Genomic DNA, 24,225 nt, shown 5'->3' on the forward strand with positions numbered 1-24,225 from the left:
GTTTGTATCTTAATTTTAATCAAAATGATGTGATAATAACAATAAAAAAATATTCCATTAAAAAAATATTATTGACTTCAGAATATTCTTGAAAATCATTTGAAGAATATTTTTTGCATTATTAAATTTTCCATTTGAATCTTGAAATCTTTCCTTTATATGCATATCATCAACAGCAAAAAAGATATTTAAGTTGGAATATCATATGTTTTAATATACATATATATTTTTTCTTTGTTGTTACATTGTGAAAAGTATCTTAAATATATAATAATTTTTAAACTCACTCACACTCACTCACACTCACACACACACTCACACACTCACATATGTGATGTTTATTTTAAGAAGTCAAATCTTTAAATCAAAAGAATTTATCCTGAAAAAGAAACTAGAAAGAAATTTTTTCATCTTAAAAAATTAAAAGCTTTAAAAATAAAAAAATTTTAAACGCATTAAAAACTATACGTGTATATATTCTATATTTTAGATAAATGTCATTCCCGAAATAGATGTAAGCTCAATGAAAAATTTGCAATTCAACATAGAATGTACTCAATTTTTCAATTCTTTTTTCCTATGAAAAATATAATTACAATAATTTTTCTGTCGCATTATAGATAATGAATTAACGCTCGAATCTAATAGACTCTAACGCTTGAATGTGATAGATTCCTCTTCTTTTTTGATCGCTCGAATAAGTGTTAACGTCAATACAGCTATAATTACCTGCAATAATTAGGATAAGAAAGAGATAAGTAGAAGAAGACGATAGATTATCATTCTATTTTCGTAGCAAAATCAAAAAATTGCGTATTCTTTCTTCTTGAAAAGAAGGATAAAGAATAAGAGCTTACGTGAAGCATGCACAATCCCATTGCCAAACCAGCAAGCCATCCCGATCTCGCTTCCAGGAACCAGGACAGTTCCTCGACACAGCCGTGATGGAAAGCATTTCCAGTAACAGTGTCCCGGCATTCGGTGGGCAACGGTTTACGTAGCTGCGTGTAATCCCTGGGCCCGTCAGCTCCACAGCATCCGACCTATCAAACGTTAATTTAAGAGATACATAATTCTACGTGCTTTTATTTCCTTTTCCTGGAAAAAAGATCAATTTAAAATTTAAAAAAAATATATTTTTTTGAGATATTTTATACATCTTACAGTTTCCTGGATTATTCTTAGGATAAAGCTCGCCGTTTCGTGTTGGGAGTTATTGATAAGATTATACATGGATCGTTCGATGATAGGTTGAATCTTGCTGTCGTACGTCGAGTAATCAAGGATTACTGCCGTCCCAGCTAAACCGCAAATGAAACTAAATAGTTGAAGGCCCACGTGCTAAAAACATAAAAATCTTTAAGATAAATCGCCATACAAGATATTATAATATTAAAGATATAATTCTTTTTCAGTTTTGAAAATTTAATTTAGCGAGAAAAGAATTGATCCTCAAAAAAATATCTTAAAAAATTAATTTGCCGGACGTTGAAATTTAATAAAGAAAAGAAGCATTAGACAATGTGTGTTTTATCAATTAATATTTGAATTAAAAATTCGTTAAAGATTATTAAACTGTTTATATATTTTCCATATTTTCAGAAGTTGCATTATTAATGATTTAAATAATTTAAAAAATAATATTTTTGAAAATATAATTGGAATAATTTAAAATAATTAAAAACGAAACAATTTTAAAAACTATAGTTTCTTCAGAGATGATCTCTTTTCAGAATTGCCAGTTTAAAGCGCACAATAAACTTTCTTACGATGTATAAAGCCAGTATGTTCTCCATAAGTGCAGCACCGCAGCCGATAAAGGCGACGGCCATGACGATCACCGAAGTTACAATCAGAACATAAATTCCGATGTAAAACTCGTACATATCCAAAAATTCCACCCATTCCTCGAACATTGGCTCGAATCTCATCCATATCGACAACCCGAACATTGCACAACCCAGGATCTTTCAACAGAAACGCACAAGAATTTAATTAATAGAATGTATGAATTAACAATGAAGCGACAATAGTTCTCTCTTTTTCTTCGAGAAAACTATTGTTTCTGTGTAATAGTACAATAACAAAGTAAAAATAATGTATCTTTTAAAACTTATTAAATTAATTATAAAATTATATCACAATTAAAGAGATAAAACAATTTATATTAATAATATATAATATATAAAAGAATATATTCCAGAATAAATTCTATATCAAAATTACATTTTGTAACTACATACACACTTTTTTAAACGCTTATTTTAATTTTCATATCTTATAAAATTTATTCAACCAATATTTTTTATATTTTTGCGTGCACTTGTACAAAAAATTTACACATATATGTCTTGAATTCAATTTTAATTTTACCTGAATTTCTTTCTAATAATATAACAGAATATATCTTTATATAATTCTCGCTTTTTTATTATTAAGGAATAAAATTAAATTCAAACTTATTTTAATAATCAACTATTTTATCAAATAAATCAATTGCATTAACATTTTTTTTCTTAAGAAAAAGTAAAAATAAAATAAAATTTAAACAAAAATCTTTTATTTTGAAAATTATCAAAACAAATTATCAACAACAATTATCAACACAAACAAATTATTTATATATGCAATACTGCTCACTCGTTCATCTTTTACATTCCGTTATTTTCATATTTCACTTAAAAATAGATCATATTATATCATTTCACTAGCACATTAACTTCACAAGACGATGCAATCATCGCGATAACTTCGCGCACCCACCCATATTATCGCATTTAAGCAGAAAATCGTGAATTTGATGCAGCCAATCTGCTTCTCCAGCAGCGGTCCAGAGCTCTTAGCGACCATCTCCTTGTCTCCTTACGGAAGATATTTTCCGTCGCGAATTCTTATCGACAAATAAGATGCCGTTCCGGAAACGCGACGAGACAAAAAACGTAATTAGTCGATCGTGAACGTCGGAGTACCCCGAGTATCATCACCTAGCCGTTGCTTTATCAATGGCAAATATAAGATAACTGGATAAGAGCCGTCCTAGATAAAGAATGCCACGCATTGTCGAGATGAATCACTTCTTCCGCGGTATCGCGATGAATGTGTAAATTATTAAAAACTGTAATTATTAATCAGCTAATGTGATGTTTACTTAATTTATCAACTTTTAATTATTTGTGGGTATTTTGATTGTTTATATAAAATTACAAAACTCTTTTAATTCTATAACATTTCAAAGTTACCGATATACAAAACATCGCGTTAATATAAACGAGAAAAAAAAAAAAGTAATAAAACATTAAGTAATAAAAAAATTATAGTCTCCCAATATATTTTTATTAAAAATATATCAGATGCGACAAGAATGGAGTATCATATAGTAATTTTGATACCATGTCATACGATGATGTTTTATTTACAGTAGTTCTTACAATATCATAATTATAAAAAATAGAAGACATACCAGAAAGATTTGTATGTAGACAAATAAATTTAAAAAAATTAAAAAATTAGTAGAAATCTTCCTCCGTAGCTTTCGATGCCGAAGTTTTATTTTTGATCTGTTCTTGATTATTGTACATATCTGCCACTTGTTGAGCAGAAGTGGCCTCTTCACAATTTTTATCTTCGCGTATCCTGATAAATCGCGGAAACCTTAAGGATATACCCTTTTCCGGATCAACCTGGACAAAGCAAAAGATTTAATATGTAACAATATTAGTTTTCTAATTCAAAGGATATTTAATAGCAAAAACAATTCATGATATCATTTCAATTTACTTTTGAAAGAAAAAGGATGTATTGTATGTTCCCGAAACTCTGCGGTAATGCAAATTCTTCCATGCCAATAAAAGATTTTTTAAATTGTGAATGTCAAAATTAAAAGATTTCTATCATGCAATATTAATTTCATTTTTTGATGCAATTAAGAGAATTTAAAACTCTGAAAGCTCACTATTCCGATAGCTGCCCTGTGAACTGGCGATAGGGAGAGATCGGCGCATTTAATCTCCCACACTTGTACTGGTTCAAACCAATGATCGGGCTCATGGCTGCTGTCAAAACGATAGTACGATTTCGTCTGGGGTATGACATGATCTTTCAAGAACTTTGTATGATTCTCAAGATCTTCCTCTTTGAAGCCTGTGCCGATCTATTCATGAGAAAGCAATTAATATACTAAAGCTAAAATAATACACCAAATAAGCAAAAAAGTATAATGCTCACAATATAAGAGTTTAAATTACGAAAATTATCAAATTTATTGTATTTTGCACGATTTGAAAAAGATACTTAAAAAATATTTCGATAAATATTAGAATTATTTAATATGAGAAAAATTTCCGTTAATTGCATGCTACTTCTCTTCATTTTCATAACATCAACGAAATATATTATAGAAACGTACTTTACAAATGCTCTGGTACTCCTCGTTTTCTTGATCGTAACAAGCCAAGAGGAAGCCACCATAAGTGCCTGTTCTCTTTCCTTTGCCGATGTAACCACCGATTACAACCACATCTAGCGTATCACCCACACCGTCCAAGTAATCTTTTTTCAGCTTCAACCAATTTCTCGATCGCTTTGCGATCTCATAGGTTGCATCCTCCTCCAGTGTCTTCACCATTAAACCCTCACAGTTACCCTTCACAGATTCGTCCAAGAAGACTTGTACCTCCTCCATCGTTGTAGTGTCCATACTATTGGCAAATTTCCATTCGCCTTCTATCTCCTTAAAATGCTGCTTCAGCAACTCGCGACGCGTTGCAAAGGGTTTCTTTACCAACGACTCGTTGTTTAGGTATAACAAATCGAACATAAATACACATACCTGCACTTTAATATCTTCCTCATTGGCATCCTAAGAATAAGAACAAAATGTTATTTTAAAACGAGCGATTATAACAATTACATAAATTATAATCATAGTGACTATTAAATTATGACAATTACAATCGCAATAACTACATTTAAAACAACTATATTACCTTTCGCTTTCTCGTACTGAGTATTTGAAACGGAAGAATCTGTTTCTGCTCATTGTCCCAGGCGACCGCCTCACAATCAAGTATGCAATTCTTCACTAAATCACCACGAGTGTTCTTAAATCGTTTAATGATATCCGGGTACTTACTAGTATTGTTTTCCTGATTTCTACTGTAGATATTGACTTGGCCGTTATCCGCGACGTGTATCTGTTGTCATATTATAATCGACTTGAATCTTAAAATTATCACAATTTTAACTAATTGATTCTGAGATCTATTACATTCCTTTTAATGCAATATAGTATTATCTAATATATCTTATAGTTTGCAAAGCTAAATAAATAAGAACCTGTGCTCTCTCTCCATCATATTTCCACTCGCATGTGAATTTTAAACCTTCAAATCGTGTCAGGACTTCTTGAACACCCTTGGTAGGATGCGCCAACATAGGTTTCAAAGGTATTCCAGGAGTGAGTTTGCATTTAGTTGGCAAGGCATTGATTCCATCTTCCAGCAAAACGGGAATTATAAGATTATAGTTCGGACATTCACTATAAATAAATGTAAGTCTAATTATCTCTTAATTATCAAAAAATAAGAAATTGATATTTACATATTTAATATTTTATTTTCAAGCAAAAAATAATAAAATTTTATTTTGGATTAATTATACTTATTTTAATTATTAATTCAATAACTTAATTATTGTATGTTTGTGTGTGTGAAAATATCTTTTTGTCTCTCTCTCTCTTTTAATCAACAAATATTTTATTTTAAAAATAAAATATGTTACATATTTTTGTTATATCTCCTCATTAATTCACTTTAATATTTAGAGTAATAATATTTTCGGAATAATTGCTTACCAATACGTTGTCTTTAGTATAAGTGCTATTTCGTCGTATTTCTCTTTAAAACGATCGCTTGACATTTTCTTGTTCGCGTTTAAGATTTCTGGTGGATAATCCTGTTCTGGCGGTGTCATGACACAAGCTAAAGCCAATGCCTAAGAAAATACAGATTAAAAATATCAATCATAGCAACGGACCATATCATCAATGACTTACTTGCAAAACAGATTGTTCGGCCAAACCGATGCGAAGCTTTCCGGCCAACGATCTAATAAGGTATCTTGCTTCCGTATTACGACATGCCACAAACAGTGTTTGAATCTTGTCTAATTTTTTCGTCAGAGACTGTATATATAAAAAAATTATATTTTTATTTTGTACAAAAAAAAAAAAAATGTTTTCTACATTTCTAATTTAGATGCTTCAATGTATTACATTCAATTTTTATTTCAATCTAGATATAAACATCAATCTTTATTTTTCATTCAGTTTATTTAAAATGCAAATAAATTTAATTTTCAATTTTTAAATATGAATTATATAATTTTAAACTTATATAATATATAATAATTAAATTTAATCTGAATTAAAAATTATTTTCCTAAAGTAAAATTTTTTTATTTTATATTACTGATCAAAAGTTTTTCTAACTTAAATTCATGTTACTAATATAAATTCTAATTATAGTAATTGTGTGGATTACCGCGTGGCCCGTCATCTGGGCAATCTCCTTTAATTTGGAGTATACAATGGGAACTGTCAACGGTGCCGGTTGAAACATAGTTCTCTGGTTGGATCTGCTACCTTCTGCTACAATTCCCAAATCGCCAACCTCCTGGACATCGGCTTTAATTTGCGCCAACGTCCTACCAGTGCATTGTGCTATCGCTTTCATCAGGTTCGTATCAGCAACGCCAAGCTCAATTCCTAAAATAAAATAAACACTGCATAAGCAATTTCTAATCAAATAATAAAATTAAAATAACTTTATTTCTTTATACATGTTAAAATATTGCTTTCTCTATATATAATGTATATAATTTTTCAATATTTACCTTCGTATGCTGGTGCTAATTGATTAAGGCACAGATATACGCTTGGCAAAAGATCTATAGGGCTCAGGACGATGACAGATCGAAAGTAATTTGACAGTATTTCTATTATCTTCAACCTCGCGCTCGTTTCTTCGATAAGCTCCAAAGTGCGCGTAAAGGCGTTATATGGAGTTCTGTAAATAAATTTCAAAAAGAGAAAGAATTTTATATCTTCTAAAGTTTTTCTCTGTTTTAATCATAGTTTCAACTCACTTGTCTTCTCGTTTCCAGCATGCATTGTTTATTGGATGATAATCAGATATGTTAGGATTGTAAGACTGGTTACTGCTTTTTGCATTATTTGCTTTGTTATCCTTTGCGTCATTCTTTTGCTTAGATGCTGTTTAACAATAAGATTTAAATAACTGTTTAAATAATACTCCATTAAAGCTTATAAAATTATTATTTATTATTATTTATTATTATTATTATTATTATTATTATTTAAAAATACACTCTGGTTTAAACTTTAATTAATAATCTAAAAATACTTAAAATTTTAATGCTTACTGAAAAAGTTATGCATTTTCTTAGAAGTAGTCTTTGACTTCTTTTCTGGTGTAGGTTCCTTCTTCAGGATTTCAGTCTTCCCCTTGATATCCAAAACATTTTGATTTGTTTCATCATCTGATGCATTCTTTTTCATTTTACTACATTCGTCTGTGCTTTCAATCTTCTTTCTTTCGCCATTAATCTCTAATTTTTTTGGACTTTCAGGTAACTATAAATTATTTGCAAATATAAACATAAATTTAATCCAAAATATAAATTCTTTTGCAAGAGAATTATCAATTTCAGAATAATCCAAATTTACCAGTAGATGATCCTCATCGTCACTGGAATCTACTAATTCGATTATTCTGGCTCGTTTCTTTTTCACAATATTCTTTGTTTTTTTTGCCTCATCAGAACCAAATTTTTTTTCTGGAGAAATGGATTCTTCTTTTTCTTGTTCATTTTCAACTGTATCATTTTCTACTTGAGTATTTTTCACTATCTCAGCTCCATTAACATTTTTAAGTTCATCTTCCTCTTCCTTTTTTGGAGTGTTTGCCAGTTTCCTCTTTTTATTTGGTGGTTCAGGTAAAAGTTTATTCGACTTACTTTTTGGAGTGGTTCCTAAAAAATTATAATATATAACACCTTCCATATACAATAGTTCAGCAGTATAATTACTTTGCTTTGCACGAGGCTTTGCACTTGGAGAAGGAGTCTTTGAAATTGCTTTTGGCTTTGTAAGTTTGTTGTCTGTCTTCTTGGAAGAGGGAGAACTATAAAAATAACAATTTAGGGCTATGTTCCAAAACGTACTCTCTGAGGAAAATTTTACTCCGATGGTCGTTTCAAAACTTTCTTGAGCATCTCTGATTGGTTCTAAGCTGATCATCGAGTAAAATTTTCCTTGGAAAGGAAATTTTACACCATTTTAAATAATATAAATGGAAAAGAGAACAGAAAGAGATAAAATAAATAAATAATTTTCTTGATTACCTAGCAACTCTATTGCTGTCATCTCTCTTCCGTTTGCTGCTTCCCGGTGAATTCTTTTCCTTGTCGGACAAGTTATTGCTGTTGGTTGCATGTATCCAATTAAAAACGACAACAAATCGACTATGAGTTGTGCTCGCGAGCTCGAAATGTCGAACCGGTAAAGACAGCGAGCTCAAACGCGAACAAGTGGCGAGGATTTTTAGCATAATCAATTTATCTAGAGACAGACTATTAGCACCAGTGAACTGTATACATACTGGAATGAGTGATCCCTTTGTTTAGCTTATTACCTAATCAGGTAATACTACAAAGAGATGCCAGACATTCATAGGCATCTCTCTCGGCGAAATAGCGGCGACAGCCAAACAAAGGTATCGCTCATTCCAATATGTATACAATTCACTGATTAGCACCTATAACGAAATACGTACCTCTCTGAGTAATCCTCGCTCGAATTCTCTTTCTTGGACGATATTTTCGTGAAGAAAGAGCTGTAACGATAAAGCAATACGACGTTACTCAAAAGATCACGTATCGAAAAATAATTGTCAAATTATATGTCAATTAATGAAATTATGAATTTTATATTACCGACCGAATTACATTATATCATTATTAATGAATGAAATACTTTGTTAAATTCTTTTTCAAATAATTGTTTTACTAATTTACTCACTCTATACGACGTTGCGCCATTATAATCGCGCCGTTTCTACGCGCTATGCCACGCTATGCGCATTTGACAGCATTTCCCGCCTTTATTACGGAACAGAGTGACGTCACTTCTCGCACAATCATAGATTGAATAATATGTAGAAGTCTGATCTCATCTCTATAAAAATGATATCATGCATCATAAAGTTGTAAATGGATATAGAAAGGAAAACACACGAATAAATATGTATATTATACGTATTGTTTTGTTATATGTAATGATGTGTATTATTATTTATACTCGTAGATTATATACATTGCAAGGAATATCATTTTTCTGTTAAATTTCATTTCAAATAGACCAATCCAGATTTACTAGCTCTGAGTTTTCATAAAAAGAAAATGGCAAATCCACTTTTTAGATGGAAAACATAAAATTAATGGGAATTATACTTTAATTCGACTGTATGTAATTATCAATTATTTATTTATTTTACAAATAATAATAATTGCAAACTGAATCATGTCGGTGAGTGCACGATTAGCCTCAATCTCACCGGCGTTCGAAAGGCATGCCGCAATTCCTGCTCTGCCATAAAAGCAACTTGTTTTATTCTATTGCCCATTAATTTATTCGCAGTCCTGCGAATTAAAAGTCTAGCGATATTTTTTTTGGAACATGTGATAATCACTACTGCCATAATATTATCGTCAGCTCCTGTATCAAAGTGTTCCAATGTCACTTTCAAGTTATATGGAATCTCATTCGGTAGAATATCCATCAGTTTCGCCCGTACCGTCTGCTGTATTATATCTTCACACTTGTGATTGCTGTATATGTGTCCTTCATATTGCCAGGCTCGCGATTTAGCCGAATCCAGCAAGTAAGTCTGCGAAACACAGTATGATTTATATATTATAGAGATCTTAAATCATTAAAAAATTGTTCATTACCAAGAAATAATTGTTTATGTTACATTATATTCATCTAATTATTCACACTTGCAAGCTTATTTACCCTCAAGTCATCAATGCCATCTCTTGTTAAAGCAGATACCATAAATATATCAGAGAACTTCAAAGATTTCGTGTTTTTGAGCATAACGTTTACAAGTTGCAGTAGCACCTCTTTCTTTTTCAATTTATCCACCTTATTTAATATTAAAATCATAGGAATCTTATTTATTATATCCTCAGTCAATAGTTCCAATATATTTGAATCGATCCTGTCTCTAGTATATATATTATGTGCGTCTTGTACAATCCCCACAATATCTGCTGCTGCCAAGGAGACTTTTGGATCTTTTCTAAAGGTATCATCTAACTTGTATCGTTTTAATTCTTTTGTGGAAACCATACCGGGTGTATCCATAAATATTAACTGAGTATCATCTTCACAATAAATCGCATCTGCTTTGGTTTGCGTTGTATGCACCTTTGAAGATGCAGGACATATCTAAAAAAAATATATATATATATGATATATGATATATGATATATGATATAAAAAGAAAACAAATTTAAACAATAAATATGATAGAGAAAATAAGATAAGATGAATAAATGTAAGATAAAAGATACAAAGAGTATACATTCTACAATAAATTTTGGCAAATAATCATTAAATTTTCTTCGTATGTGAATAAAAAAAAAAAAGATAAAAATAATTAAATATTTATTTACCGATCTCTTAATAAGTTGATTAACGAGCGTGCTTTTTCCAGCATTTGGTGCACCCAGGATGGCGATCCTCAGAGATTTCTGACATACTGATGCAAAATTATTATAGGGTTGCAATATAAATTCTTTCGAGTCATTTGTCAAAATAGCGACGCTTTTCGAAAAACATCGCCGTAAATATCGCGAACTCGCGCGAATCATATAACTCTCGATCGTAAATAACATTTCATTGAGTAGACAATTCTCGAGACAATTTTACAAAAAAACTTCTCAAATTAACCAAACTTAACCTAACTTTATCATCTATATACTCGTAATTCACACAAAGATAATTAGTAGCAACGTAAGGTATTAGGTTTGTTCTTTTATTTTACTTTTAGGTTTGTTATTTTATTTTACTTTTTAATTGCAATTTAAAAAAATTTTTATGCTTGAGAAACGAAATGGATATATATTCGAGCGTTAGAGAAGATGAGCAAGGAACTTGAGTGCAAAAGGTGTGAGCAATACGAACAGAAATGAGTATCGAAAAGGGACGAATCTGATTGGTTGCGCCATGTTGTTGTCATTTTTATTCCCGCGATACAACCGTCAAAATCGACATCTCGCGCTCGCGTGCCGCGCCGTCGCCGGTAAACGAAGCGGCTCTTGTCAACTGTCGCGCGAGAAATAGACGTCTGTTATCTTATTGACGCGTATCATCACCGTGGAATATTCGTTCTGATCCCCCGTGCTCCTCCAATTTCAAAACTATACGAGAAAGTGTGGTATCGCGGCCCCGAAAAGACCGAATATGAAGAGAGAGAGGAACGACACGAAGATGTGCGTCTTTGACAGGACGAAAGGAAAAGCGTGAGTGCGTAGGAAGATATATACGCAGAGAAATCACGGACCTCGTATCCCTCGCGTTTCCGATGTCGAACGGATAAAATCGAAGAGTTCGATCTACGAACATGTTTGATTCCTCCCGTGACACGTTGGAGAGGGAACGTTGAATGAGGAATGAGACCCAAGTGAGTATCTTGGACACTTTTGCCTTTCAACTTCTCTAGGAAGCAGCGAGCATGTCCTTCTCGCGTCTCTTTTATTTTAATCTTTATATATTTTGTATTAATAGGAATTTTCCACCCTTCTTTTCTCTTTTTTCAGTCAAAATCTCCGAATGTATCTTTACTTTAAATGCAGAAAGTTTAGCTGGAAAGAATGAACCTGTCAGGTGTATTCTCCTTTTACTTTCCCTTCACTTTCTATACTTTCCTCTTATAATTACGTTTCTTTTTCTTTTATTCTCTCACAGAAAAGGTTGAATACGTGTCCGCATTTGTCTTCTTCGATAGCACATTTAAATATGCAATCATATTTTAAATACAGAAGGCATAATTGTAGAGAAATTTGTTTTCCTACATCTATTTATTATATTTTATTCTTCTCTTAAGAGATTTTATTTTCACAAGAATATACACGTATAATATTGAATTTTATCAAACAAGAATTTGAAATAAAAATAATACTTGTAATGATAATCTAAATATGATATATGTTGCAATATTTTTTTTTGTGCATCAGATAAATATGTATATAATCTGTATATTTTTCAAGTTATTTGTTCCATTTTCTATTTTTTGTTATATAGTATTCGGAGATTTTGATTCCAAATTTAAAACAAAACACCAGTTACTCTATAACTTTATTTAACTGATGGTATTGTTTTCAGAGATCATTAAGCTTGACAATTTTAGGATAGAAAATGGATCTAATGAGCGTCATTGATGACAATCATGCTTGTGAAAGACAATGAGCAGTATATATCAAAGGTCGATACGACGCATCTACCTAGAATACATGTGTAACAAGGTCTTGAGCCAATTCCAAAGAACAGGAAACTGCATTGAAAAAGATGCTCGAAAAGGATCCTGCATAAATCGCGCGTCGGCGCGTAAGCATCACTGGGTAAGAAATTATATGAAGAATTTAGATTTTAAAATTCTATTACAGTTTGTAGACATCTGTGCAGATATTGCAAATAGAAAAGAGATGCCTTGGTAGAAGAGTTGCATAGATCTTACAATATCGTGTAAAAAGAAATTGTTCTTTATATTTGACTAAGGATTTTTTTAAGAGGGTTAATAGAGAATCTGCAGATTAAATCCATGCATTAAAAAAATGCAATTAATTTTAAAAGTATCTAACAAATTCTACTATATCAAGTTTCGACAAATGAACACACTGATTTTGGAGTCTTGTCAAATATGAATCCCATTCCTCTTTCTCTGCCAGAAATTTTGAATGATATGCGCTAATTAATCAAATTATCTTTATCACACACAAGCCGTTCTTTTTCTTCTGCTACATCTGCAAAAGCTATGAAATAGCTGTATATTGTGACTATATATGATTGAATACATTGTTATCAGGCAACGATGAATCTCTGAGTTCGCTGGATAGCGATACCCTGATGCACTTCTGGATCAACAAACCGGCGGGCAGGTACTACGGCTTCACCGGCCGCCGATATCCTGCCACACCTGTTCCCAAAACACGCAGTAAGTATATAGTTACGAGTATAAAATCAATATAAATAACAATATAAATTCTTACTTGTGTTACAAACTTTATTTTAATTACATTACACATTGCAGTAGATTTTTATCACTATCACATAGCACTCGGAATGATTTATAAATCATGTTTCGAGATAATTCCATAGAGCGAACTAAATAAAGACAAGTTTGAATGAATAAACAAATTGAGGAAAAACTTGAAAAAAATTTCAGAAAATGTTGCATATATATATATTTATTTGTTTTTACTCTCATCTCTTGACTCATTGATCTGTTTCTTTATCCGTCGTTTCATTTATGGCTAATTTTTACAGACCAATAAAAAAAACTCTATTATATTTACAGGTCAATGTCGGCGCGGCGGCGAGCTCAGGCAGATGGTGACTCCGGTGCGTCGATTTCAGGGCCTCGCAGGTAACTTCGCAGCTGGAAACGCTTCGTCAGCCGGGCCTAGTAATATCAATAATTCCTGCCGAAACATCGTCGCCCGGTCGACGACGACGGCGCCGACATCCGCGCGAATCCACAACAACGAGAACCGTTCATCGACGTCGCTTAGCGCCGCCCAACTCGCTCAGCTGAACAACATCCCCAAGTAATTAATGAAAACACAAAAAGGTCTACACTAAGAAAAAGAGAGAGAGGAGACATTCTGAGAGGAACATGCTCTTCTTATACACAGGGTGACTCACTTATACATATCTATCAGTGGAAAGATCACTTATAAGAGATTCGCCCTCGATTTTGCATGTTTAATAAAAAAAAATATGGCTGGCTGTTTTAAATCGTCTCTGGTTCAACGCATTGTTCGCAGCAACGTCACTGACGCCAGCAACAATCAATTGATTCTATCTAACACGACTGGTGCGAACGGCACCAACAGAAATCTACTGGGCTTCTTCGAATTCAGTGACGCCGAACTGGCTGGCTACCGATTACGTTGCGCCGTCTGGATCACGTTCGTCCTAGCGACGGGTTTCGTGGCGGCCGCCAAATTCTACTTCGGTTATAGGGTAAATATCTTTATATCTTATTTTGAAAGGATTTTATAAGTTCAAGAAGGTCCATTACAAAAATATTTAATATAGAAAACTTTTTGACATAAAAATTCACTAAAAAAAAATTTACTACAAATTAATTGAAGAAATCTCAAGAGGAATGGCTATAAGAGTTTGTAAAATCTTCATAAGACAAAACTATAGAAAGTCGCAGTAAATGGAGACATAAGCACTTAAAAGAATCTGTTATTAAAAAATAACAAAACAAAAGCGAACAGACAAGCTTTATATAAAAAAAATTTTATTATGTCAAATTATTTATGAGATTTGCAATTACGATTCTTTTTCTTTTTGTTAATTAGTTATTTCTTATCTCCGCGTTAACAGGGACCAGGTTTGGAGATACTCATGTTTTGCGGACTGTTGATACTACTGCTATCAGCATGTCTGTATTCGATCTTCTGCCGGCGTCATGATCAAAGCCATTATCACCATAGCAGTCGATCGGAGTACAGTACTCGCATGCAAGAGGATCACTTGGCCGCTCTGACAAACGCGTCTGGTATCGGCGAGACCGTCGTCAGCAGAATGACGACGACGATGTCGACGACGACGGCGATAAGGCAGAATCCACCGCCGCCACCTTATCACATCGCCATCCTGATACCGCCGCTCCCACCTACGTTCTCGGACGAGGCGCCGCCGCCCAGTTATGACAAGGTATGCGATGAAATTGCCGGACCAGCGTGAAATTCAAGGATGGACTCGTCCAAAACCTTTCTTCCTTCGCGACATTCTCGTGTCTCCACTACACTCAAGGTAACGCAAATCAATTTTCTAGGATTAGTATTAACTTTCACGTCTGTGATAAGAACGAAATGATGATAACACATCGACAACACAACGGGAAGTCGAGAAGTTCGGAAAAAGATACGCGCGGCTATATTTTCTAGTGGGCATTATACGAGGGAGCGGGGGAGAGGAGAGGAACCGCGCTTCGCCACTGAATTTACGTTTGTGGTGCGGGTAAACTGTATTCTAATCTTTTATACTTCGAGATACTGTGTGATATATTTGACTTAGCTTTAGCTTAGCGCGACACAGGTCGCAAACTCGATCGATTCATTCGATTTTATCCATTGGTTCTTCCGGTCTTAGGACTTCCTTAAATATGTATAATTATTCCAAGAATTCGCTGAGTTGTTACGTTTGATTACCTCGTTATTTTCATAGGATGCGAAAGGACTATTGTTACTCATACACAGCATACACACAGACACACAATATGAAAGAAAAGAAGCGCACAAATTTGAACATGCGATTCGAGTCGAGGTATCGAGTTTGCAAAACGCACGATTCGATCGCCGTTACTTACGATAAGCAGCTAATAATAGGCACGTTTGATGTACAGTTTCAGTTTTCAAGCAGGTGCAACTACCTGTTCATCAAACGTACATAAACATTACCGGATATCATATACATACGTACGATTTAATATATATATATATATATATATATATATATATATATATATATATATATATATATATATATATCGCGTGGTTTCACGATATATGCGCATGTAGCGTCTCGCGCTAATTTACGACGGAGATGTTAGAAAGTTACAAGCGAAATGTAATACGATTTTATATATTTCTTTTCTATGAATGCGAGAGAGAAAGAAAGTGTGTATGCACGCATGTAAATGATTCTTTATGTCATAATTCTGTATATATTTAAGAGCAAATACATATAATACATACTGACGTGAGATCTCGTGTTTGTGAACGTTTTTCGTTACTAGGTCATAATTGTACTATGATGTACAAAAATTATAGTCCTTTCTAACTGCACTTCAGAACAACCTCGCGTTTTCATCTAAAAATAAGAAAGCAATTTCTAAAAATCCTAAAAATTTAAAACAAATTCTAAGTTATGTTATAATTTATTTGGATTTTATCTACTCCTAACGATAAATTATCGATCAGCTTGCATCTTGCAAAAGATGGAAGAAATAATCAAAATCGTATAATGTGAATTTTACTTTTATTTATCTTGCTATTTTCCTTTTTTTCTTAGAACTATATTCATAGCCATTTCCTGGAGAATTTATCATCCTGAATGTTTAAATACACATTCGTTTTATCTCGAATCATAGAAAGTCTAAGAGAGTGCAGCTAGGAAGAGCAAATAGATCTAAGATCAGTTCTTTGCGTTACAGTTTAAGAGAAATGCAGTCGATTTGCCGCATGCAAGATTTCAAAAAAGTTCCAAAAAACTGTTTTTTTTTTTTCCCTTCTTCTTTCATCGGGCCTTCTCTTATTACTTACACTTTTCTAAAAATGAATTCGCGCTCGGGAAACAGAAAGAAGAAAGGCCACGTGGTGTTGCAGTGAATATAATAAGAGCAGACCCAGAAATTCTCTCAACTTATAGTTACAAATATAGTATATCTTTCGCGAAAGCATGTTCAAATACTCTTTCATTATAAATAAGTATTATCTTCGCGTCTATCTTATCAGTTTATATCTTTACAGTTGTACATAGCGGAACATACGACAATGTGGTGCGAAAACGCGAATAAAGGTTCTCCCTCGTAAAGCCTAGTTTCATGTATACATCGCGAAAAATGGATTAATTGAGTCCGACAATGATAATCGTTCTACGATATCGCTGGTCTTAACGAAACAATCGTATCAAAAATTTTTTCTTGAAAAAAAATAATCATATAAAAAGTATTCTTAACTATTTCTCAGCATTTAGAATATTAATGATATAAAGTATAAAGAATGTAGAAATGTAAAATAGAAATAATTTATAATAGCGAAATGTATATGTAAATATATATAAAATGCCAAATGTAAAAGCAAAATTTAAAATATAAATTTTTATTTATAGTCAACGCATATGCTTTTCTCATTATCTCTGCTAGTCTAATTTAATTAGTGTATTTTTCCTTAAGACCGACGATATACACACGCCTTTTCCACACTATAACTAACGGTACATATATTACTATGATACAAATGAGAGATTACAGTCTTCAGGATATAATAATAATAAACCATATGATATCGATTTTAAACTACGCTTACAATCTTGTACGCGTTTTATGTATGTTACATCAAGATGAAAATATTTTGAAGGCTCTCGCTGTGTAAAAAATAATCGGAAACGAAGTGAAGCGTGACTCAACACCGCTCTTTATTTCGTTACGTGTCTCTTTGCATAAACATTGATCAAAGTTGACATTCGATTCTTTCCGTTTCTTGCTTATTAAAAATGTATTTGAGAAAATTATTAAATTTTTTGGAAGTTATTTAAATGAAACTAAATAATCTCGAAAATAAATATCTCGAAATAGACGGGCAATGAGTTGAATTTCAATTAATTGAATTTAAAATTCTAATGGTCTTATAATACATTTTTTTAGACCTCGAAAGAATTTATTCCACATTTCTAATTATCTCTTTACTTTAACTTATTTATTTTAAAAGTATGAGAAAAAATTAAGTTTTATATCTCTTCAAGTTCTTATACAAAAGCGTGTCACACATTTTGTTCTTGAAAATTTAATTAATATTTATAGGAACGGCTCTGTATCGTACACAATAATGAGTTCGACGAGACTCACCTTTCTGCGCACTGCCAATAAAATAGCATTTCGAGCGCGAATGATAACGCGTCTCTCGCTACCTAGACCCTCTGAATCTCGAACAGCTTGACATCTGTATCGTACCATATAGGAGGTTCGACGTTTCTTAGATATATAACGCCCCACATATATGTACGGAACCATGCGGTCGTACCGGCATTAGCTTGATACCGTCTGATGAGAATAGGATGCGGCACCGGTAATAGGCCGACCAGGGTACCATGTTGCAGGAACTTCAAGATCTCACTCTCGTCTGTCAGTCCCCTAATAATAAAATTGATAATAGAGAATATAAGTGAAAATGTGATTACAAACATTGTTATTTCTCGTACGAAAATTCTTTAATTATTGAAACAAAGCACTCAAGTCCGAAACAACTTTCGATTTATCTATTTAATTTATGGATGTTTTAATTATTCACAATACGATAAAAGAATATAAAACATCTGTATAAAAGAGTGATAATTATTCAGATTAAACTATATTTTATTACTAAATTAAATAGATCATATCAGAGAGTAAATAAGAAAAATATATGAATAAGCTAAAAATAATTACCAATAATAGTTAAATGTATGATTAAGTGAAAAAGTTTTCTCTCATGAGAATTTTGGTTTCTCGATGTATTAAGTTATATTTTCTCTGAAATTAAAAAATCGAATCAGGATACTTACTTGTCAATGCAGATCTTCTCGACTTGTGGCACAAGGACTTGGAGCAGTCGCATGATAGTCTGTAGCGGAAGCTTGCTCTTCCACTGCCATACCCATTCGCTGGACGGCACCCATTGATTTGTGTTATCCACATTGGCATTTGCTTGTTCAGCCACACGAATGCCACCCTTCTGCGCATCAAACAAATTTCTATTATTATTATCGATATTTATTTATCATATCTGCCTTTTATATTGGTTACTATGTGTCAATAGATCTTAAAAAATCAGCAACAAAGTTTTATCTCTCTTTCTCTGTTTCTTACCGGGACTACAGAATTTTTGGTCGCGTTCATCGATTCCTCCGCAATATCTGTCTTGTTCTCTGATAGATTACTGACAGATTTACCAATATCAATGTTGGCTGACGGACTCAATGGATGCGCCGATTCTTTCTCTGTCATTTTCTCGATACCTGCAACCAATGTGCTGTATTAATAATATATGAAAAACTGGAGATAGAAGTTTTACGTCTATGATGTATCGTAAACGATTAAAAAAAAAAAAAAAAAAACCATTTGAACCTAATTACGAGATCACATACAAAGAAAGACTCACCAGGAGTTTCCAATAGCGACGCCTTCAAAGTGCCAGGTTCGGCGGGTTGCGCGGGATGCGATCCTTCCATCGCGGTTTCGCTGATGTTCTCATTAGACGTGTTTGCAGGCATATGACGACGTTGTCTCTTACTGAGGGACTTTGCGATTGTGGTGCAATCACTAGGTAAATTCGCGAGCGCGTGAAATACCTGCCGCTTGCGTATTATAGTGTACACTAAATTACTGTTCCCGTCGAATTGATACTGAAAACCCGAAAACAACATGAACGGCAGATCTAATATGCTATACAGAACTCCACCACACATTAACTCTTTTCTTGATATTATATTCTATGTAGTAAAAATACATAAGAATAAAACTAAATATAATCTCCAAAAAAAAGTATTTATATTTTTGCAAATCTTAAAATTATAAGCTAGCGTATTGAAAGAAGAAGTAAATTGCAAACTTAATAAAAAGAAAGTTCGTTTTAAATTCCATAAGCGATAATGCTATGTATCGATTTTATATTTATTTTGAAATTCTATATATGTGATTGAAAAAAACAATTGTATATTTAAAAGAGCATTTTATACATAAAAAAATTACCTGAATAATATTGTTAAAGATTTCGAGCAGAAAGAACACCAAGTGGTGATTGGTGACTGCTGAGAAAAGGAACCATGGTGTACTAAATGCTTCCAAAAGATGCAACAGTTTTGTACTCGCCACCATGGATAAGGTTTTGAGATATGGCGAAACATTGACTAGAATTGTTAGCAGACAATCGAATAACGGTTGCAGTCTTTGATGACCAGTTGTAATAATTTTGTGAAATACAGTAACTAAAAGGTCGGCGTGCGTTCCTGAAACAAAGAGAATGAATAGCATTCTTTGGCACATTAACTATTTAAATGCGCTAAAATATATTTAAACTGCAGCTAGAATTGTGACTATATATAAAATACCAAGAAATTAAAAACTTAAAAAAAAATTTAACGATAAATAAATTAAATTTAGAAAACAATTTTATGTTTATATTAATTAATTCTACAATCGGAAACGCGATTCAAACTATTATGCTTTTTGCATTAAAAATCTGATTATTTCTTAAAATTAGATATAATATATACAAATGACACACCTGTAAAAACTGGAATATCCATAGGCACTGTAGCTGTGTACGGTTTATTCAATCTCACTCCAAAATTACGTTCTCCACTCAAAAGAAGTAAAATAAATACACCAATGTGCATCAAACCAACTCGTGCTGAAAAATTGAGAAAGCTGAGAAGTAGACAATTAGTCAAATTAATTAAAAAAAACACTAATGTGATATATATATAATTCATATGAATGTATCGCTGCTTCAATTCAATCATCAGATACTATAAAAATATTTCTTCTCTTTGAAGAAAATATCAATTAATGTTTTCTTTCTCTATAATTAAAATATATAGTTTAAAGAACAATCGAGTTTATACTATGGCTCTGTACTCTGTCGAAGAAAGATACTGTTCGTACTATATTATCTCTACAGAAAGAATATTATTTCTTACACACACGACATATTTCACATAAAATTTTATTTAAAGTATCTTGATGTGTTGAATTGAATCAACGATGTAAATGACTGAATGAAAAAACAGGGAATAAAATTTTACATTGGTCAGCGCGTGAATCGTTTAAATGATAAAGAATCGGCACGAGAACTTCGAGAACGTCTGAGCTCTTTAATACATAGTATAAGAACTTTTTGTTGTAGTCACACATCTTCCAAAAGAAAACTAGTAGTTCCTGGTGAAAATGCACTTTCTTGGTCGAGTTTGGCAGATATGTTTGCATTAGTGGATTGTTTAATAGTCTGGTAATACCCTTTAAGACAAATTGAAAATCTGTAAGAGAAAAAAGTAATGTTTCAATCTTCTTCTTTTATATGATACATGCAAATCTCTTTATATTTTTTTGCACTTGTATAAATTCGTTCTCCATTTACAAGTTGATAGTTTTTTATAAAAGTATTGAAATTTTAATAATTTTCTTAATTATAAATAATTAAAAATATATTTTTTACGAGAACATCAAAAAATCTTTAGGATATAAGAAATCAAAATCTTATCTCTCATTTAATTTCAAGTATGTATTATTTTGACAGAACTTTAATTAGAATCTAATCACAGAAAAATATTTAAAAAACTGTTGTTAATAGTGTCGTAGAAAAAATAATTTTTGCTGCATAAAAATTGATTCTATATCGAACAAAGAATTTGTTATAATAAAAAAATATCTGGGACAGCCAAAATATATAAAATAAATAATAAAGATAATAGATAAATTCACCTTCATCACGATGAATTCGACTCAAATAATTGATGAACAAATTGTCTCCGATTGCCCCCTCATCCAACGGTGCTCCGCCGGTGGTATCATGATCCAATGTTACTATCAAGATTTGCAGCGCGACATCGACCAATGGTTCCAAGGAATCGGCGAACAACAAATGGTTGTATGGTACTCCATAACCAACAGGATCGTACGCACATACCGTATTTAATAGCGAGGTAAACATTGGCAATGCGTGTCTGCGAAAAATCACACACATGTATAATTAGCATATATAAATTATTAACAAAAATATATAATAATATCAAACTACAATATTTTGTACATAAAGATATAAATAGATAATAAGAATATGTATCAAGAGAATTTAATCAAGAGAATATGTATATTATATAAATACATATGTGATTAATGTAGTAATTAATCAAAATAAGAAAAATAAATTGTACCTGTTTTCGCTGCTAGTCAAATGTTGAATCCATTTATTCGGCGTGATCGATGGATCCATCGGTGGATTGTACATAGTTTCGCTGAAGCATGTTAACAAAAGTTTCAGCAATTCCGTGCGATTCGAATCCAGAATGGGATATCTTGGTGGTGAATATGCGAAACCCACTCCCGCTTCCCATATATATTCACAGCTATCTATCGATTGCAATTCGTCGACTTTGTCCTGTAAAAATAACAATGTGTAACAATATGTTCTGCCCTTCTTTCTTATTATGAAAACTCCAATAGCTAATAAAATTTACCGGGCCTGATTTCCTATTTGCAGCTACTGTAAAATCAGGACAGAATAACAAATCCTAAAACAAAAACATACATTGTTTAGAATAGGTTTTCATGTATTGTGTAAAAAAATGTTGATCAAATTTATCATTAAATAATTTTTTAAAAGTAGTATATTTATATAATTTGTCATCCATTTTTTTATTATAAAATTTCTAGAATTGTTATATATACTCAATTATCTATTTTAAATATCTTACGCAAATAGAATTCAACAGAGAATGCGCCAGTGGCAAACTCTCCTCATCATCTTTGCCAGGTAAACTGGACCAGAAAAAGCCTTTCCAATCAGGATCTTCAAATATGTAAGGTAATATACGTGTCAACAAGCGACAACAATTCAAGACAGTTTGATGCTCCTGTTGAGTCCTACAACTACTGTCCACTGCCTTAACTAACTTCTCAACTGCTTTGTAACATAACGTAGCCAAATTAGAAGGCGCCTCTTCTCTTAAAATACGAATTTCCGGAGCTGGGATCAGAGTGAATATATCTTGCACATTAGTCACATTCTCGGACCAGAATTGATCCCAGAAAATATCGTCCGAAGAATCAATCACCTATTAATGTATATTATGTATAAATATTGATACATGTTATGTAATTTTAAATAAAAATTGTATAAAATAATATATTAATAACAATTTAAATATTTTAAGAAAGATAATATTTTTCTAGTAACAATCTCTTCAGTATCATAAAAATATATTAATATTTTAATGTTAAAATATAACTTACATATAGATTATATATAGAGAAGAAGGCTACTTTTTATTATTACATATTACAATTTTTATAGTTTTCTTTTATTATTACATTCACTATTATTGTGTTATTACACTATTACAATTCAACAAATTTTGTAAAAGTATAATGATGTTTTTATAATCTTTGGATTAACATCAATCTTTTGACTCTTGAATCTTGGTCTTAAAATATATAAGACAAGATATATATAAAATAATCAAATAAGAGATATCCTGAGAGAAGTAGCCATATATTTAACGTTGAATGCCTTGACAAATTCTTTTGCGTCTTGCAAAAGATAATATATTTTTGGTTATAGTATTTAATCATAAGTTCAGTCACAAATTTAATGATAAAAAAATATAGATTTTTCTGGATTCGTAATAGATTCTCTCTCTTTGATCCACAATAGTGTTAAGAAAATTTTGCTCTGCTATCGATCTGTCAACCGATCATATGTTACCCGATCAGATATGTAAACAAGTAACTAATTTTTTTGTTTACCTGAGTTTTTGACGTTAATTGCACCACGGCTTTTCGGAAATTCAACTTTGTGTCGGCATTGCCCATGATGCACCTCCGTTATCGTCGATAACAATACAATTTCGTCGTAGCAAAAAGGAGAGTAAAAACGCGTTGCTGCTCTTTAAATGAACATCATTGTCGCCATGTTTGTATTGTGACAGTAATAGCTAGTGACAGCTAAGACAGAGCTGCCAATATTGCGTTATCTCGCGCGAAAATGACAGATGAAAATTGAAGCTCTGCGTAAAATGTCATCGATCTCGTCCGCAAAGCTAGAAATACAGAGACTTGATTTTTGAATTCATTCGCAAGAGAAACGTATGCGCACATTCTGCTCTTACAGAAAAATCGCAAGTTGATTGGCTATTGCATGGCTCTTAGGTAATCAACTTGTAGATTTCTCATAAGAATGGAATTTGCGCATACGTTTCTCTTGCGAATGAATTCAAGAATCGGGCCCCAGGGCAAAAATTCGTTCTCTTCAATTCTGCATCTTGTCATCTTTTTCAAATTAAAATATGTGTAAGTATGTTCGAGCGTTGCGCTTTTTTTTTCATCGAGAAAACAAATTCTCATACAAGATATACATATATCAGATCGA

At 32.2% G+C, this 24,225-nt stretch overlaps 5 protein-coding genes across 12 annotated transcripts; 1 reads left to right on the forward strand and 4 right to left on the reverse strand.

Annotated features, from left to right (window-relative positions):
• Nucleotides 1–3,176, reverse strand: Tsp2a (tetraspanin 2A). The gene is made up of 5 exons (XM_070312928.1): nt 2,764–3,176; nt 1,770–1,967; nt 1,165–1,341; nt 858–1,043; nt 1–729 (listed from the first exon to the last, which is right to left on the reverse strand). Exons 1-5 carry the CDS (start codon nt 2,848–2,850, stop codon nt 652–654), a joined length of 726 nt encoding a protein of 241 aa, XP_070169029.1. The 5' UTR covers nt 2,851–3,176; the 3' UTR covers nt 1–651.
• Nucleotides 1,878–9,215, reverse strand: Dnalig1 (DNA ligase 1). Of its 5 annotated transcripts, none has more exons than XM_070312924.1 (16): nt 9,098–9,215; nt 8,853–8,912; nt 8,422–8,649; nt 7,745–8,201; nt 7,441–7,651; nt 7,144–7,270; nt 6,892–7,064; nt 6,540–6,763; nt 6,053–6,181; nt 5,852–5,991; nt 5,335–5,536; nt 4,986–5,192; nt 4,406–4,858; nt 3,953–4,150; nt 3,461–3,680; nt 1,878–1,967 (listed from the first exon to the last, which is right to left on the reverse strand). In XM_070312924.1, the coding sequence occupies exons 1-15, from the start codon at nt 9,115–9,117 to the stop codon at nt 3,507–3,509; spliced, it is 3,003 nt and encodes a 1,000-aa protein (XP_070169025.1). In that variant the 5' UTR covers nt 9,118–9,215; the 3' UTR covers nt 1,878–1,967; nt 3,461–3,506. The 5 variants fall into 5 exon arrangements, with proteins under 5 accessions (XP_070169025.1, XP_070169024.1, XP_070169026.1 ...); XM_070312925.1 differs by lacking the exon at nt 1,878–1,967 and having other exon boundaries at nt 3,389–3,680; nt 7,745–8,049; nt 8,107–8,201; nt 9,098–9,213; XM_070312927.1 differs by lacking the exon at nt 1,878–1,967 and having other exon boundaries at nt 3,390–3,680; nt 7,745–8,049; nt 8,107–8,201; nt 8,422–8,499; nt 9,098–9,211.
• Nucleotides 9,216–9,412: 197 nt separating this feature from the next.
• On the reverse strand, nt 9,413–11,259 carry LOC138942702 (GTPase Era, mitochondrial). The gene is made up of 3 exons (XM_070313143.1): nt 10,759–11,259; nt 10,094–10,531; nt 9,413–9,965 (listed from the first exon to the last, which is right to left on the reverse strand). Exons 1-3 carry the CDS (start codon nt 10,978–10,980, stop codon nt 9,597–9,599), a joined length of 1,029 nt encoding a protein of 342 aa, XP_070169244.1. The 5' UTR covers nt 10,981–11,259; the 3' UTR covers nt 9,413–9,596.
• LOC138942703 (uncharacterized) lies at nt 11,096–15,797 on the forward strand. Of its 3 annotated transcripts, XR_011448375.1 has the most exons (7): nt 11,096–11,768; nt 12,470–12,705; nt 13,170–13,298; nt 13,662–13,911; nt 14,131–14,329; nt 14,702–15,133; nt 15,268–15,797. XR_011448375.1 is itself a non-coding variant. In XM_070313145.1 (6 exons), exons 3-6 carry the CDS (start codon nt 13,211–13,213, stop codon nt 15,062–15,064), a joined length of 900 nt encoding a protein of 299 aa, XP_070169246.1. In that variant the 5' UTR covers nt 11,096–11,768; nt 12,470–12,705; nt 13,170–13,210; the 3' UTR covers nt 15,065–15,797. The 3 variants fall into 3 exon arrangements, 2 of the variants coding, with proteins under 2 accessions (XP_070169246.1, XP_070169247.1); XM_070313145.1 differs by having other exon boundaries at nt 14,702–15,797; XM_070313146.1 differs by having other exon boundaries at nt 12,495–12,705; nt 14,702–15,797.
• Nucleotides 15,798–15,873: 76 nt separating this feature from the next.
• Nucleotides 15,874–24,141, reverse strand: LOC138942700 (protein HID1). Of its 2 annotated transcripts, XR_011448374.1 has the most exons (14): nt 24,051–24,141; nt 23,604–23,896; nt 22,553–22,912; nt 22,316–22,369; nt 22,013–22,236; nt 21,561–21,802; nt 20,885–21,115; nt 20,365–20,490; nt 19,830–20,086; nt 19,240–19,483; nt 18,948–19,096; nt 18,644–18,813; nt 17,949–18,233; nt 15,874–16,192 (listed from the first exon to the last, which is right to left on the reverse strand). XR_011448374.1 is itself a non-coding variant. In XM_070313141.1 (13 exons), exons 2-13 carry the CDS (start codon nt 23,667–23,669, stop codon nt 18,011–18,013), a joined length of 2,346 nt encoding a protein of 781 aa, XP_070169242.1. In that variant the 5' UTR covers nt 23,670–23,896; nt 24,051–24,141; the 3' UTR covers nt 16,201–18,010. The 2 variants fall into 2 exon arrangements, 1 of the variants encoding a protein (XP_070169242.1); XM_070313141.1 differs by lacking the exon at nt 15,874–16,192 and having other exon boundaries at nt 16,201–18,233.
• Nucleotides 24,142–24,225: the final 84 nt, after the last annotated feature.

Source organism: Polyergus mexicanus, unplaced genomic scaffold, assembly GCF_030449975.1.
Source record: "Polyergus mexicanus isolate NDT 795.1 unplaced genomic scaffold, iyPolMexi1.0 SCAF_23, whole genome shotgun sequence".
NCBI classification, from domain to species: domain Eukaryota; kingdom Metazoa; phylum Arthropoda; class Insecta; order Hymenoptera; family Formicidae; genus Polyergus; species Polyergus mexicanus.